Below are 14,441 nucleotides of genomic sequence, written 5' to 3' on the forward strand. Positions count from 1 at the left end.
AGAGATTGTCTTTTTTCCATTGTATATCCTTGCCTCCTTTGTCAAAGATAAGGTGTCCATAGGTTCGTGGATTTATCTCTGGGCTTTCTATTCTGTTCCATTGATCTATATTTCTGTCTTTGTGCCAGTACCATACTGTCTTGATGACTGTGGCTTTGTAGTAGAGTCTGAAGTCAGGCAGGTTGATTCCTCCAGTTCCATTCTTCTTTCTCAAGATTACTTTGGCTATTTGAGGTTTTTTGTATTTCCATACAAATTGTGAAATTATTTGTTTTAGTTCTGTGAAAAATACCGTTGGTAGCTTGATAGGGATTGCATTGAATCTATAGATTGCTTTGGGTAGAATAGCCATTTTGACAATATTGATTCTTCCAATCCATGAACACGGTGTTTCTCCATCTGTTTGTGTCCTCTTTGATTTCTTTCATCAATGTTTTAAAGTTTTCTGTGTATAGGTCTTTTGTTTCTAAGCAAGATCTTCTATGACCCACCTCCCAGAATATTGGAAATAAAAGCAAAAATAAACAAATGGGACCTAATGAAAATTAAAAGCTTTTGCACAACAAAGGAAACTATAAGTAAGGTGAAAAGACAGCCCTCAGATTGGGAGAAAATAATAGCAAATGAGGAAACAGACAAAGGATTAATCTCAAAAATATACAAGCAACTCCTGAAGCTCAATTCCAGAAAAATAAATGACCCTATCAAAAAATGGGCCAAAGAACTAAACAGACATTTCTCCAAAGAAGACATACAGATGGCTAACAAACACATGAAAAGATGCTCCACATCACTCATTATCAGAGAAATGCAAATCAAAACCACAATGAGGTACCATTACACGCCAGTCAGGATGGCAGCTATCCAAAAGTCTACAAGCAATAAATGCTGGAGAGGGTGTGGAGAAAAGGGAACCCTCTTACACTGTTGGTGGGAATGCAAACTAGTACAGCCACTATGGAAAACAGTGTGGAGATTTCTTAAAAAACTGGAAATAGAACTACCATATGACCCAGCAATACCACTTCTGGGCATACACACTGAGGAATCCAGATCTGAAAGAGACACGTGCACCCCAATGTTCATCACAGCACTGTTTATAATAGCCAGGACATGGAAGCAACCTAGATGCCCATCAGCAGATGAATGGATAAGGAAGCTGTGGTACATATACACCATGGAATATTACTCAGACGTTAAAAAGAATTCATTTGAATCAGTTCTAATGAGATGGATGAAACTGGAGCCCATTATACAGAGTGAGGTGAGCCAGAAAGATAAAGAACATTACAGTATACTAACACATATATACGGAATTTAGAAAGATGGTAACGATGGCCCTATATGCAGGGCAGAAGAAGAGACGCAGAAGTACAGAACAGACTTTTGAACTCTGTGGGAGAAGGGGAGGGTGGGATATTTCGAAAGAACAGCATGTATATTATCTGTGGTGAAACAGACCACCAGCCCAGGTGGGAGGCATGAGTCAAGTGCTCGGGCCTGTTGGGCTGGGAAGATCCAGAGGAATTGGGTGGAGAGGGAGGTGGGATGGGAGACCGGGATGGGGAATTCGTGTAACTCTATGGCTGATTCATATCAATGTATGACAAAACCCACTGAAAAATTAAAAAAAAAAAAAAACCATAAAAAAAATTAAAAAAAAATAAAAGCATGATTTGAGTATCAAAAAAAAAAAAAAAGGAGTGAAAATTTGCAGCATTTGTGGGAGGAACTACAAAGTCAGAATGACCTAAGCATCTGTGACTGGAGACTAAATCGATGGATCCCAGTATATTTGGATGGTGGAATATTATATAGCCCTGAACAGATGCCAAGAGCTGGCATATCTGCAAGGATGAGTTACTCCAATGTAATGTGGAGGGGGAAAGCAAGTTACAAAAAGATACACAGCATATGACAACATCTGAACTTTAAAACATACCAAGGATCTAATGTATTGTCTCAGAACCTGGATGAAGAAATGCACTGGGGAGAGAAACCCCAAGTTCACACGGGGGTTCCTGGGAGGAGAGCCAGGGAAGGTGCTTCAAAGGCAGTAAAACCCATTTCCCCGCTGTGGCTCTGCTGGCATCTTTTTCTTGCTCACAGCCCACCCAGCAACAAAGCTACGGCCCCTGCCATACCCCCCCACACCATCCTCACTGGCTCAGTGAGCTTCACAGGAATTACCATAGGCCAGCTTAACCACCCGCAGAGCCAGCCCAGCGTGTGTGCGTGCATACCTCTGTGTGTGTGTGTGCACGCGTGTGTGCCTGGAGTTGGTGAAGGCACGCACACGCGAGCAGGGCACTTCTCGACAGACGTGCTCAAGAGACACTGACACGAGGAAGAAATTAAGAGTGAAAATTTGCAGCATTTGTGGTAGGAGCACACTCATGTGGTCCAGATGGAGATGGGCCAGAGGAACTGCCTGCAGTAACAGCCTGGAGCCAGGAGAGGGCGGCAGACGAAGACGCCGAGACGGGGCTTCGCGGGGAAGCTGGGGCTCACATCTCCATCCCCGCGCGCACCCCTCCTGAGACAGGAAACACGGGGGCCATAGTTCTGAGTCTCCCTCTTGGTCACACAGGTTCTGAATCCCTTACCATAATCCCTCTTATGTTCTCACAGCTCTTTACCTTGGATTTTCACTATATGAGGTTCTTACATGTGGCCTGTTTGCTAATATTTTCTAAGACTCTGACGTGGCAAGCATTATGCCCAAAGCTCATACATGTTGTTTCTAATCCCTTCTACAACTCTGCAAGGGAGCTCCCTTCTTGAGATGAGGGAAAGGCAGTTCAGAACGGATAAAGAACTTGCCCCAGCTGAGACTGAAGCCCACACTTGCCTACCTCCACAGGCCACACGCGCTCAGCCGTGCTGTGAGCTCCACCAGCGGCCTGGAAAGTAGAGCCCCGACTAACCTGAAAGCAGAGAACCGGTTCTGCTTCTGCAGGCAAGGCGTGTTGTGGAGGCCGCGATGGCCGTCAGACCCGCGGTAAGCCCACACTGTGGGGGGAGGGGGCGTGCGCCCCGCGCTGCCTGCGGGTGCGTGCGTGAGTGTGCGTGCCCTATACGTGTTTACGCTGCATGTGGGCACGTGCGTCAGTGTATATGACGAGTGGGAGCACTTACATGTGTGTTTGCGTGTGTGTGCTGCATACATGTATCCTTTGGGTGTGCACATGCATGTGAGAGTATACCTCCAAGCTGACTGGTTCCATTTCTGGCTCAGTTTTACCCAAAGTCCTTGAAATGTAAGCAACAGGAATATGTTCCAGATCACCTGGACAGATCAGCTCTATCATCTGCCTCCAGGACATAAATTAAAAGGTTGGAAATCGGGTTGTCAGCAGTGAGAAAGTCCCGGGAGGGACTGTGTCCCCTTGCCTGTGGGCGGGGACTGCCACCACCCTTAACAGCAAGCGGAGGAAGCCCAGGCTTCAAGGGCTGCCCCTGGGGAGCTGGGGTGCCTCCCACCACACTGTCTGTCTGGGATCCCCCACTGTATTGTGCATCTGGTCCCCTAAGGGACAGATACCTGGAAGGTGCGCGGGGCAGGGCTCTCTCTACAATCGGAAACAAAGACGAGACCACAGCTAACCACCATGGTGCTTGTGTGTCTCAAACCACACCCATCTCACCATCTTAGAAAAGCTCCCAGGAAAATCCATGACAAAATAAACCCCCAGAAACAAAAGGCATGGAATTTGAGGTTGCTTCAGAGCATGTGGCAGGGAGTCAATTCACCTGCATCTCCAGCTCGGTGAAGCTGGTCCCGCTGTGCACACCAGTTCCCTGCCTGGCACTATCCTGCAGGGCTGGCCTCTACCCCGTGCTGTCACTGTCTCCGCTGAGCACCCTTCTCAGGGTGGAGCTTGGCTTGGCCTCAACAGAAAGGTCACAGATGCCAACAGGAGGAGGAGGAGCAAGGACAGACCACAGCCATGTCCTCCCGCCCGCTGTCCACTTGGCCCCTGCACACCAGCCCTCTACTGGAGTAGGTCTAACCTGAAATAGTCCCGCGAGCAGACAGTGGGGAGGGGTCTAGACCGATAAACCACATGGCACAGGCGTGTGGAGAAAATCTAGCTATAGTACAAAGAGTGGAAAAAGAAAGTTCCAGAAGATTACACTTGGGATAGCGCCCTTCCACCATCGTGGGAAACCAGCGAATCAGAAATTCTGCCTTTCAAGAACACAGAGATGTGGATCCACTCTATGATGTTAAAGGTAATGGAATAATAAACATACGTTTCTAGCTGAAACGTACCCAAGAAGTTAGGGGCAAGTCACTGCCCGAGCCTCCTGCACCCGAGCCTCATTGACCACTCCCCCCACCCAAAACCTCCCACCTTCCCATGAGCCGCTGGGGATGGGGATCACTGAAGAGGTGATCAGCCTTAAATTCTTGGTAACAGTCTGGTGGTGGCTGTAGTTGCTCAATCGTGTCTGACTCTTTGCAACCCCATGGACTGAAGTCCACCAGACTCCTCCGTCCACGGGATTTCCCAGGCAAGAATACTGGAGTGGGTTGCCATTTCCTTCTCCAGGGGATCTTCCCAACCCAGGGATCAAACCTGGGTCTCCTGCCTTGTAGGCAGATTATTTACCACTAGAGCCACCACGGAAGCCCTGGTAATAGCCTAGCTAGCCAGAAAACAGACACGAAAAACAGCTAGGAAGAGACTGTTGCATGGGGAAAGCACAGTTTATTTGACTCACATGGGGTGTGGGTTCCTGCTGGAGACAGAGAAGGACCCTGGGAACCAGGGCTTCCTGGGGGGAATGCAGCAGTTCACAGAAGGGTCCAGATCATCCTGCCATGTTCTTGCCCGAGTTCAGAGTCGATTTAGCGTGCTTTCTTCATCTGCCACATGCAGAACCTGGAGGCCCACTGAGGACTCATACTGGGAGGGGTGCAGGAGTGACCCCGTCTGCACTGGGAGCAGCTCGGAGGAGGCTCGTGATCACAAGCAGGAAGGAGTGCTACAGGAGACGGGTCTGCAGACCAGGGTGGGGCGGGAGGGCTGGTAGCACCCTGAGGACTGGCAGGAGGGGGCCACATACACGGCTGGCCTGTAGCGCACGGGCAGGCACACAGCCGGCTTAAAACTCACAGGCACATACAGGGCAGGCCTGCAGCTCACGGGCAGGCGCACAGAGGGCTGGCAGGAGGGAGTCACACACACGGCTGGCCTGTAGCTCACGGGCAGGCAGGACGGCTGGCAGGGGCTGGGCGTGAAGCAGGACGGCTGGCAGGAGCTGGGCACACAGGCAGCCTGGCAGCCTGAGGAGAAGCTGGTGTGGCACATGGTGGCGTGGAGTTGGCTGGTGTCGGGAGGAAGGTGGGTGAAGTCTGCAGATTGCTTCCCTGGACGGCCTTTATACCCAGGCCGTGGGCGTCTGGACAACACAGACGCGACTCCTTGTTTTGCCTCTTCCGGGCTATCTCCCAGGACATAGTTTTCTGTTGTAGATTTTTTAGTTGCTTGTTTGGCTTTTACTTCCCTTCATGACTAATTGCCCCTCCTCAAGCTCTTGTTCACTTGGCAACCTGCCTGAGTGCCTTACTGGCTGTGTCTGGATTCTGCTTCATTCCTTAAAATTTTACTTGACTCACTTTTGTACGAATCTCCAGATGTCCCTCCCTGTGTGATACTGGTCCTCAAACAGCCACGGAAACCACCCTCCTCCCATGTCAGCTCTACCGTGGAGCAAGGAGAGCAGAGTCCATCTGTCTGACCCCCGAGTGTCCAGCGTGTCAAGCTGAAGGTGGGGCACCAGAGGACACAGGAAGGATGGGGACTCCTCACCCACAGGGTCCAGAGGACAAACGGCTGAGTCTCAGAGAGCTTCTGGTGGGTGGTGACCCTGGTCCTTCCTCTTGAGATAGCCTCATAGTTAGAGAAGTAAGTGACAAAGCCAGAAGAGGCCAGGGGTCGGAACTGGAAGCACCTAGCATGTGAGCAGGGGGAGCATCAGAAAGGACCCCCAGTAAATCTTCAGAAGAAGGAGGGGCTCTCTACGCTCAGTTCAGGACCACTGGAGGCTATGGAGAAGCTGCTGCAGGATTAAGAGGAGACCTCTGCTGGCATCCCACTGAGACCCCACAGCCTGCACCCATGGAACAGGGGTCCCTCCCTCACCCTGAAGTGGGACCTGCTCCAGATCCATCCTGATAGCCTGGCCAACCCATGACAAGACTTCCAGGGAAGACAGTTTGGAAATGAAGTCTCACCAAAATAGAGAGCTCGGGAAGCACTTTGGACTTTCCACAAATACACCCTAACAAAGTATAAAACCAAACCCCCATAAACAAGCTCGAGGCGACCAGTTAGTAAGTGACTGTTCACTAGACAAAAAAGTGAATCATCAGGAAAAGATAAGAGAATGTAGGCTCTCTGAATGTTCATAATTTCTAGTCTATAATCAAAAATCACTAGACATAAAAGATATAGGAAAGGGCTTCCCTGGTGGCTCGGTGGTAAAGAATCCACCTTCCAATGCAGGAGACATGGGTTCAATCCCTGATCCAGGAAGATCCCACATGCTGAGGAGCAACTGAACACATGTGTCACAACTATTAAGCCTGTGCTCTAGGGCCCAGGAGCCACAACGATTGAGCACACGTGCCACAACTACTGAAACCCTCACAGCAATGAAGACGCAGCAGAGCCAAAAGTAAATAAATAAGTAAAAATTTTAAGAAAGATATAGGAAAATATAATTCATAATTAAAGGAAAAAAATACAGTGATGCAGTGTAAGATGGTCCAGATATTGGTCTAGCAGGTAATGACTTAGAGCAGCTGTATGTTTAAAGAATCAAAGGAAGATATGTTCAAAGAATCAAAGGAAAAGATTATATCCATGAGTTAATAGATAGAGAATCTTAGTTGAGGAATGGCAATTTTTAATAGATAGGAAATCTCAGCTGAGGGAGGGGGGATTCTAGAACTGAGGAGCACAATAGCTGAAATAAAATATCCATTGGGTGGGCTTTACAGCAGACTGGAGGTGGAAGAAGAAAGAGTGAATGTGAAGATCTATGAATAAAAATTATCCAATCTGAAGGAGAAAAAAGAATTAAGAAAAATGAGAACTGCACAGGTGCAGAGGGTTTCCGGGACACAGCCTCAGAGAAGGCAGCAGCACTGCCCTGAGAGATGGCCATCCCAATAAACAGCACCCACCGTAGAAGAACGTGCTAAGGCTGACGTGTAGACAGAACACAGGGCGGGAGTGGTGCAGGAGGAGCTCGTAATCCACACTCCAGCAGCTGCCCCCTGCCTGGAGGAGGACCCCAGTCTCCCACACTGGCTCCAGCCTGCCTCACAGGGCCTGGCTGAGCAGACCCTTGGGTGGGGAGAGGAATCGTAGGTGGCTCAGCCCCCTCTCCACCCCAGTCCTCCTGGGACCTACCTAGGGCTGCCTGACCTGGTTGCGCAACCCTGAGTTGGAAGCTCATGGGGGGTCACACCCTTAAGCCTTGATCTTCAGGGCCAAACAAGATGAATATTTTCATCTGCCTGCCCCTCGCTCTTGTCTGTGCCAACTAATTCCAGCCTATGGGCTATGTCACCAGTGAACCCCTAAGTCCCAGCTCCGTTAGATGCCAAGTAAGGACCACAGATTCCACAGTGAGACCAAGCACCTTCAGAGCTGCTCCATTTGCAGGGGTGGAACCTGCATGCATTACAGGAACTTCCAGGTCTTCCTGACTGGACATCTGTGTTGTCGGCCCCTTGAATGGTGGCAGGGTTGATAACTGATCAGTTATGAGACACTCCATGTAAAATAAAGACACTCAGACTTGGCACAAAGCTGGAGCCCTGTTGCTATAATTATGGCAAAAATGTGGCCACAGCCCCAAGTGAGGAGCCTGACCCCGAGGGAGAACCTTCTGGATGACAAATCAAATGGGGTACTGGTGCAGTGAGTGTGACTGTGCTTGTGTGGACAGATGACAGGGTGGTTAAACTGGAGAGGACCTTGAAAATCATGAGGGGACCCAGTCCTGGCCTGACGGTCCTTCCCCATCCAACCCAGGCTCTGATTCCAGAAATCCCAGGGCCACTGGGTCACTGTCAGCCTCCAGCTCAGGGAGCGTCATGAACTGAGTCACCGCCGCCAGAAGCTCCAGGAAGAGACCCTCGGGGGAAGGAGGAGGAAAAACAGCAGGCAGCCACGAGGAAGACACCCAGGGCCTCATTGCCAGGACGCCACGGCCTGGGTATAAAGGACACCCTGGGGAGGGAGCCTCCAGACCAGCCCCGTCCTCCACCCTGATCCCTCCCAGCCCCAAACCACCATGTGTGACACCAGCTGCCCTGCGGGCTGCCAGCCGGCCTGCTGTGTGCCCAGCTCCTGCCAGCCGGCCTGCCCTGCTGTCTGCTGCCCCGCTTTGGGCTGCGGGAGCCCCTGCGGTGCCCGCCGTGTGGCTCTGCTGTGCCAACCTGCCGGCGGGTGCCCGTCCCCATGCTGCCCAGTGGCCTCCTACTGCGAGCCCAGCCCCTGCCAGGCGTCCTGCTGTGTGCCCGTGAGCTGCCAGCCAGCAGTGTGTGTCCCTGTGAGCTGCAGGCCCGTGTGTGTCCTCGTGAGCTGCCAGCCCACCGTGTGTGTGGCCCCTGCCTGCCAGCCCTCCCACCCTGCCCTCATCTGCAGGCCCCTCCCCTGTGGAACCCCTCCCTGCTGCTGACAGATCGTCCAGAAAATCGATGCTCTGCTATTGATCGCGAAAGGCCTCTCCTTGTCTAATTAACAGGATTCCATCCACACATCTCAGTGCTGAATCGGTGACAGATCTACATCCCATAGAGGCGGGACATCCACCTTACTTTTCTTATCCATGAAAGCTTAGCGATCTATAAAAAATAAATCTCTGAGCCTCAATGCTGGCTTTTTTGTGATTTTCCCCTAAGCCCTGTCTGCTTGCCACTTGCTGTCCTGGACAAGCCGAGGCCAGCATGGAACTCCTGTCCTGGTGTGGGGGTTCTTCTGAGAAAGCCATGCCCCTGCGACATTGAGGTGGGGGGCACTCTGTGGGTAGGGGCGGCCCAGGCCGCTGAATCCAAAGGGCCATTCTCCCAGCGTCTCCATTGAGAAGCTTGATCCTGGGCTCTTTAAGGAAAGAGTAATGGGGCAGCGGTAGGCAGAGCCTAACTTGCAGCTGCCTGCAATTTCCCAGAGGGCTTTCCAGGAATAAGGTTCACTGAAAGCTTCACTGAAGGCTGGACCAGGAGCCAGGGTGGCAGAGGAGTGGATGTAAGCTCGAGAAAAGAGTTTCCTACAAGTCAGAGCCACCCTGAACAGAAGCCACCTGGCTACTGTCCTGGCTTCCAGCATTGAAAGGCTGGAAGGTAGCAGGCGGAAGCGGGCACCAGCCGTGTGTCCGTCAGCAGGGGAAGTGTTAGTCGCTCAGTCGTGGCTGACGCTCTGCGACCCTATGGACTGCAGCCCTCCAGCCTCCTCTGTCCATGGGATTCTGCAGGCAAGAATACTGGAGTGAGCTACCATGCCATCCTCCAGGGGATCTTCCTGACCCAGACTGAACCTGAGTTTCCTGCATCACAGGCAGATTCTTTACCATCTGAGCCACCAGGTCAGCACGGGAGCTGATCATGAAGCCCAACTTGGCAACAGAAGAAAATCAGTACAACAGCAAGGATAAACCTCAAAAATACCACTCTGGTGGAGGGAGCCCGGCACAAGGGCGCCTGCGGTGTGACTCCATTCAGGTGAAGCCCTGAGATGAGCTGAACTAACGTGTGACTTGAAAATACACGAAGAGTGGCTGCTTCTGGAGGCTGGGGCTAAGTTGACTGGGCGGAGCGGGAGGGAGGTTCTGGGTCATGACCACTGAACACTACTTAATGCTCCACCTCCTAGCACGTTCGAGTGGTGTGTACTGCTGTTGGTAACCTAGAAATCCTTCAGAAAGTAAGACACATGGACGAGGGTTTCCTGGGCAGGTACCTGAGGAAGCAAAGCACAGGGTCCGTGGTGGACTCTCAGAATGGACGTGTGGACACTCTCTGTTTAAGCCTTTCAACTTCCCGTATGTTTGAAATTTTTCACACAATGAAAATAAAGAATTGAAAATATAGTTAAAATGAAAGAATTAAAATATTCGTGAAAAGAACAGGAGCCACATATGGGGTTCCTGCTCTGGATGGGGAATTAAACCGAGAGTTTCCATGCCACAGCCAAGTGAACTGGGGTGCCGCCCAAGGAAACCAAGTCTCGACCCCCAAGTGGAGTAACAATGGAGTCCAGGTCAGCCGGATGTCCAGAGTGCGGGTGGCTGTAAGAAAGCCAGTCTTCCAATTCAAGGTGGGGGCTCAGCCCACCCACCATCCTAAGACCCACGGTGGGGCCCCAGGGAATCAGCTTACAGACAAATGAGGGACTCAACACCTGAGACGGAGGCAGAGGAGAGTGTGCTGACCACAAGGCGGGGCAGCAGAGGTGGGGACCAGCCTGGCCGGGAGCCCCACGGCACTCTGCCCACTGCAGGCAGGCCTGGGGGAAGGAGGGTGGGACGTGGCCACGTGGACCCAGGGAGAGTGCCCAGCGGTCCCACATTCACCCAGGATGTGTGTATCTCCAGCAGCAGTATTGACACCTCATGGGAGGAGTGGGGGTGAGGCTACCAGGCAGCTGCTGGCAACCTCAGCACAGAGCTCTCTTGTTCCTGCATCTGGGTTCCCACCTGCTACTCCAAAATGAAGTCCACCACCGGACAGACCCCCACCCCGATCCCCATGTAGACGAGAGTCCTCTAATACAGCACAGTGTGATACACACAGTGGAAAGGAGCCTGGACCACCAAGGACCACCCCACCCTCACCTCAGCAAACGAGGAAAAGTTGTGGCATGAAAACGAAAGACCAGACCGGGAGGCAGAAAATACAAGAAGGAGGAGAGACATTTTTAAAAATCCCTAAATGTAACTCAAAGACATTCGAGAAGATGCCACAACCAGAAAACCAGGATAAGAAGTTTTGAAAAGGAAAAAAATTAGAAAACTTACCAAAATGGTCCAGATTTTTAAAATAGCTTCTGTAGTTAGAAGTGGGATGGGGAGTCCAGAGACCTGTTACTTTGTCTTCCTTCCTTCCCCTCCCCCCGTAGCCCATCCCTCATCCCCCTCTTTGTATTCTTCTTCCCCTCTTCTCTTTCTCTCTCTCTCTCTGACACATGTCCTCTCCTCTGAAGTGTCTCCCCAGGACTTGGTGTTAAAACCTTGCCAATTTGAGTCCCCCCATCTCTCTCTACAAGCTTTAAGGAATCATGGAGTTAACATGCACATCATTGGGTATCAAGGTGGAGAACTGACAGCAAAAAATGACCTTCACCTGTATGTCTCCAATGTCTTAAATTGTTAACACAGTAGGATGAACTCAATTCAGTTCAGTTCAGTCGCTCAGTTGTGTCCAACTCTTTGCGGCCCCATGGACTGCAGCATGCTAGGCCTCCCTGTCCATCACCAACTCGCGGAGTTTCCTCAAACTCATGTCCATTGAGTCGGTGATGCCATCCAACCATCTCATCCTTTGTTGTCCCCTTCTCCTCCTGCCTTCAATCTTTCCCAACATCAGGGTCTTTTCAAATGAGTCAGCTCTTCGCATCAGGTGGCCAAAGTATTGGAGCTTCAACTTCAACATCAGTTCTTCCAATGAACATTCAGGACTGATTTCCTTTAGGATGGACTGGTTGGATCTCCTTGCAGTCCAAGGGACTCTCAAGAGTCTTCTCCAACACCACAGTTCAAAAGCATCAATTCTTTGGTGCTCAGCTTTCTTTATAGTCCAATTCTCACATCCATACATGACTACTGGAAAAACCATAGCCTTGACTAGACAGACCTTTGTTGGCAAAGTAATGTCTCTGCTTTTTAATATGCTGTCTAGGATGGTCATAGCTTTCTTCCAAGGAGTAGGTGTCTTTTAATTTCATGGCTGCTATCACCATCTGCAGTGACTTTGGAGCCCCAAAAAATAAAGTCAGCCACTGTTTCCACTGTTTCTCCATCTGTTTGCCATGAAGTGATGGGACCAGATGCCATGATCTTAGTTTTCTGAATGTTGAGCTTTAAGCCAACATTTTCACTCTCCTCTTTCACTTTCATCTAGAGGCCCTTTAGTTCTTCTTCACTGTCTGCCATAAGGGTGGTGTCATCTGCATATCTGAGGCTATTGATATTTCTCCCAGCAATCTTGATTCCAGCTTGTACTTCCTCAGGCCCAGCGTTTCTCATGATGTACTCTGCATAGAAGTTAAGTAAGCATGGTGACAATATACAGCCTTGACGTACTCCTTTTCCTATTTGGAACCAGTCTGTTGTTCCATGTCCAGTTCTAAATGTTGCTTCCTGTCCTGCATACAGGTTTCTCAAGAGGCAGGTCAGGTGGTCTGGTATTCCCATCTCTTTCAGAATTTTCCACAGTTTATTGTGATCCACACAGTCAAAGGATTGGCATAGTTAATAAAGCAGAAATAGATGTTCTTCTAGAACTCTCTTGCTTTTCTGATGATCCAGTGAATGTTGGCAATTTGATCTCTGGTTCCTCTGCCTTTTCTAAATCCAGCTTGAACATCTGGAAGTTTATGATTCACATATTGTTGAAGCCTGGCTTGGAGAATTTTGAGCATTACTTTACTAGCGTGTGAGATGAGTGCAATTGTGCGGTAGTTTGAGCATTCTTTGGGATTGCCTTTCTTAGGGATTGGAATGAAAACTGACCTTACCCAGTCCTGTGGCCACTGCTGAGTTTTCCAAATTTGCTGGCATATTGAGTGTAGCACTTTCACAGCATCATCTTTTAGGATTTGAAATAGCTCAGCTGGAATTCCATCAGCTCCACTAGCTTTGTTTGTAGTGATGCTTCCCAAGACCCACTTGACTTCACATTCCAGGATGTCTGGCTCTAGGTGAGTGATCACACCATCATGATTATCTGGGTCATGAAGATCTTTTTTGTACCGTTCTTCTGTGCACTCTTGTCACCTCTTCTTAATATCTTCTGCTTCTGTTAGGTCCATACCATTTCTGTCCTTTATTGAGCCCATCTTTTCATGAAATGTTCCCGTGGTATCTCTCATTTTCTTGAAGAGATCTCTAGTCTTTCCCATTCTATTGTTTTCCTCTATTTCTTTTCACTGATCGCTGAGGAAGGCTTTCTTATCTCTCCTTGCTATTCTTTGGAACTCACATTCAAATGGGAATATCTTTCCTTTTTTCCTTTGCTTTTTGCTTCTCTTCTTTTCACAACTATTTGTAAGGACTCCTCAGACAGCCATTTTGCTTTTTTGCATTTCTTTTTCTTGGGGATGGTCTTACTCCCTGTCTCCTGTACGATGGCATGAACCTCCATCCATAGTTCATGAGGCACACTGTCTATCAGATCTAGTCCCTTAAATCTACTTCTCACTTCCACTGTATAATCGTTAGGGATTTGATTTAGGTCATAACTGAATGGTCTAGTGGTTTTCCCTACTTTCTTCAATTTAAGTCTGAATTTGGGAATGAGGAGTTCACGGTCTGAGCCACAGTCAGCTCCTGGTCTTGTTTTTGTTGACTGTATAGAGCCTCTCCGTCTTTGGCTGCAAAGAACTAGTCATGACCTATGGTTGTCTTCCTCTATAATAAACTTATTATTTTCAAGAATTCTTAAGTCCCCACAACACACTAAGAATTGAAAAACTGACACATAATACTTACCAAGGACCTATTCATCCATATTATACCAACCATAAAAATGCACAAGAGAAGGACACTATGTATTAATAAAAGATTTAATTCATCAAGATGATATAAAGATTAAAAATATATATGCACCACACAACAGAGACCCAAAAATATATGAAACAAACGTTGGCAGAATTGAAGTAAGAACCAGACAGTTCTGTGATAACAGTTGAAGCCTTGGATACTCTATGTTCAATAATGGACAAAACATCTAGACAGATCAATAAGGAAACAGAGGACTTGAACAACACTGCAAATCAACTAGTCAAAACAAACACACAGAATACACCACCCATCAACAACACCTTAAATGCTCTCCAGGACAAGTCATATGTTAGGACACAAAACAAGCCTCAGTGAATTAAAAAAAAACAAACTGAAATCATACAAAGGGTCTTTTCCAATCACAATGGAATGAAATTAGACATCAATAACTGTCTAGAGCCTCTCCAACTTTGGCTGCAAAGAACTAGCCATGACTTATAGCTGTCTTCCTCTATAATCAACTTATTATTTTCAAGAAAGAAACTAGAAAATTCACAATATGTGGAAATTAAACAACAGATAATTTTTTAATGGGGGTCAAAGACAAAAGTTGGGAAATTAGAAAATACTAATAATGAATTAAAATGAAAACACAATGTATCAAACCTATGGGATGCAGTGAAGGCTGTGCAGAGGGGAAG

The 14,441-nt window shown here is 48.8% G+C and overlaps 3 protein-coding genes across 3 annotated transcripts in view; 1 reads left to right on the top strand and 2 right to left on the bottom strand.

Moving 5' to 3' along the window:
- Positions 1 to 14,441, bottom strand: part of TSPEAR (thrombospondin type laminin G domain and EAR repeats) — a 180,463-nt gene that overhangs the window by 149,314 nt on the left and 16,708 nt on the right. The gene's annotated exons all lie outside the window — the stretch shown is intronic.
- Positions 4,974 to 5,318, bottom strand: LOC136173516 (keratin-associated protein 12-2-like). The gene is made up of 2 exons (XM_065943200.1): positions 5,143 to 5,318; positions 4,974 to 5,082 (listed from the first exon to the last, which is right to left on the bottom strand). The coding sequence occupies exons 1-2, from the start codon at positions 5,316 to 5,318 to the stop codon at positions 4,974 to 4,976; spliced, it is 285 nt and encodes a 94-aa protein (XP_065799272.1).
- On the top strand, positions 8,317 to 8,703 carry LOC136173776 (keratin-associated protein 12-1-like). The gene is made up of 2 exons (XM_065943689.1): positions 8,317 to 8,394; positions 8,512 to 8,703. The coding sequence occupies exons 1-2, from the start codon at positions 8,317 to 8,319 to the stop codon at positions 8,701 to 8,703; spliced, it is 270 nt and encodes an 89-aa protein (XP_065799761.1).

This window comes from Muntiacus reevesi, chromosome 8 (assembly GCF_963930625.1).
Source record: "Muntiacus reevesi chromosome 8, mMunRee1.1, whole genome shotgun sequence".
In the NCBI taxonomy this organism is placed as follows: Eukaryota; Metazoa; Chordata; class Mammalia; order Artiodactyla; family Cervidae; genus Muntiacus; species Muntiacus reevesi.

Excerpts from the sequence above, each read along its gene's own strand:
- LOC136173776 (XM_065943689.1), top strand. The coding sequence starts at position 8,317 with ATGTGTGACACCAGCTGCCCTGCGGGCTGCCAGCCGGCCTGCTGTGTG. Across the intron at positions 8,395-8,511 it reads GCCAGCCGGCCTGCCCTGCT|CCCAGCCCCTGCCAGGCGTC; the intron begins GTCTGCTGCCCC and ends TCCTACTGCGAG.
- LOC136173516 (XM_065943200.1), bottom strand. The coding sequence starts at position 5,318 with ATGTGCCACACCAGCTTCTCCTCAGGCTGCCAGGCTGCCTGTGTGCCC. Across the intron at positions 5,083-5,142 it reads CGCCTGCCCGTGAGCTGCAG|GCCAGCCGTGTATGTGGCCC; the intron begins GCCTGCCCTGTA and ends CGTGCGCTACAG.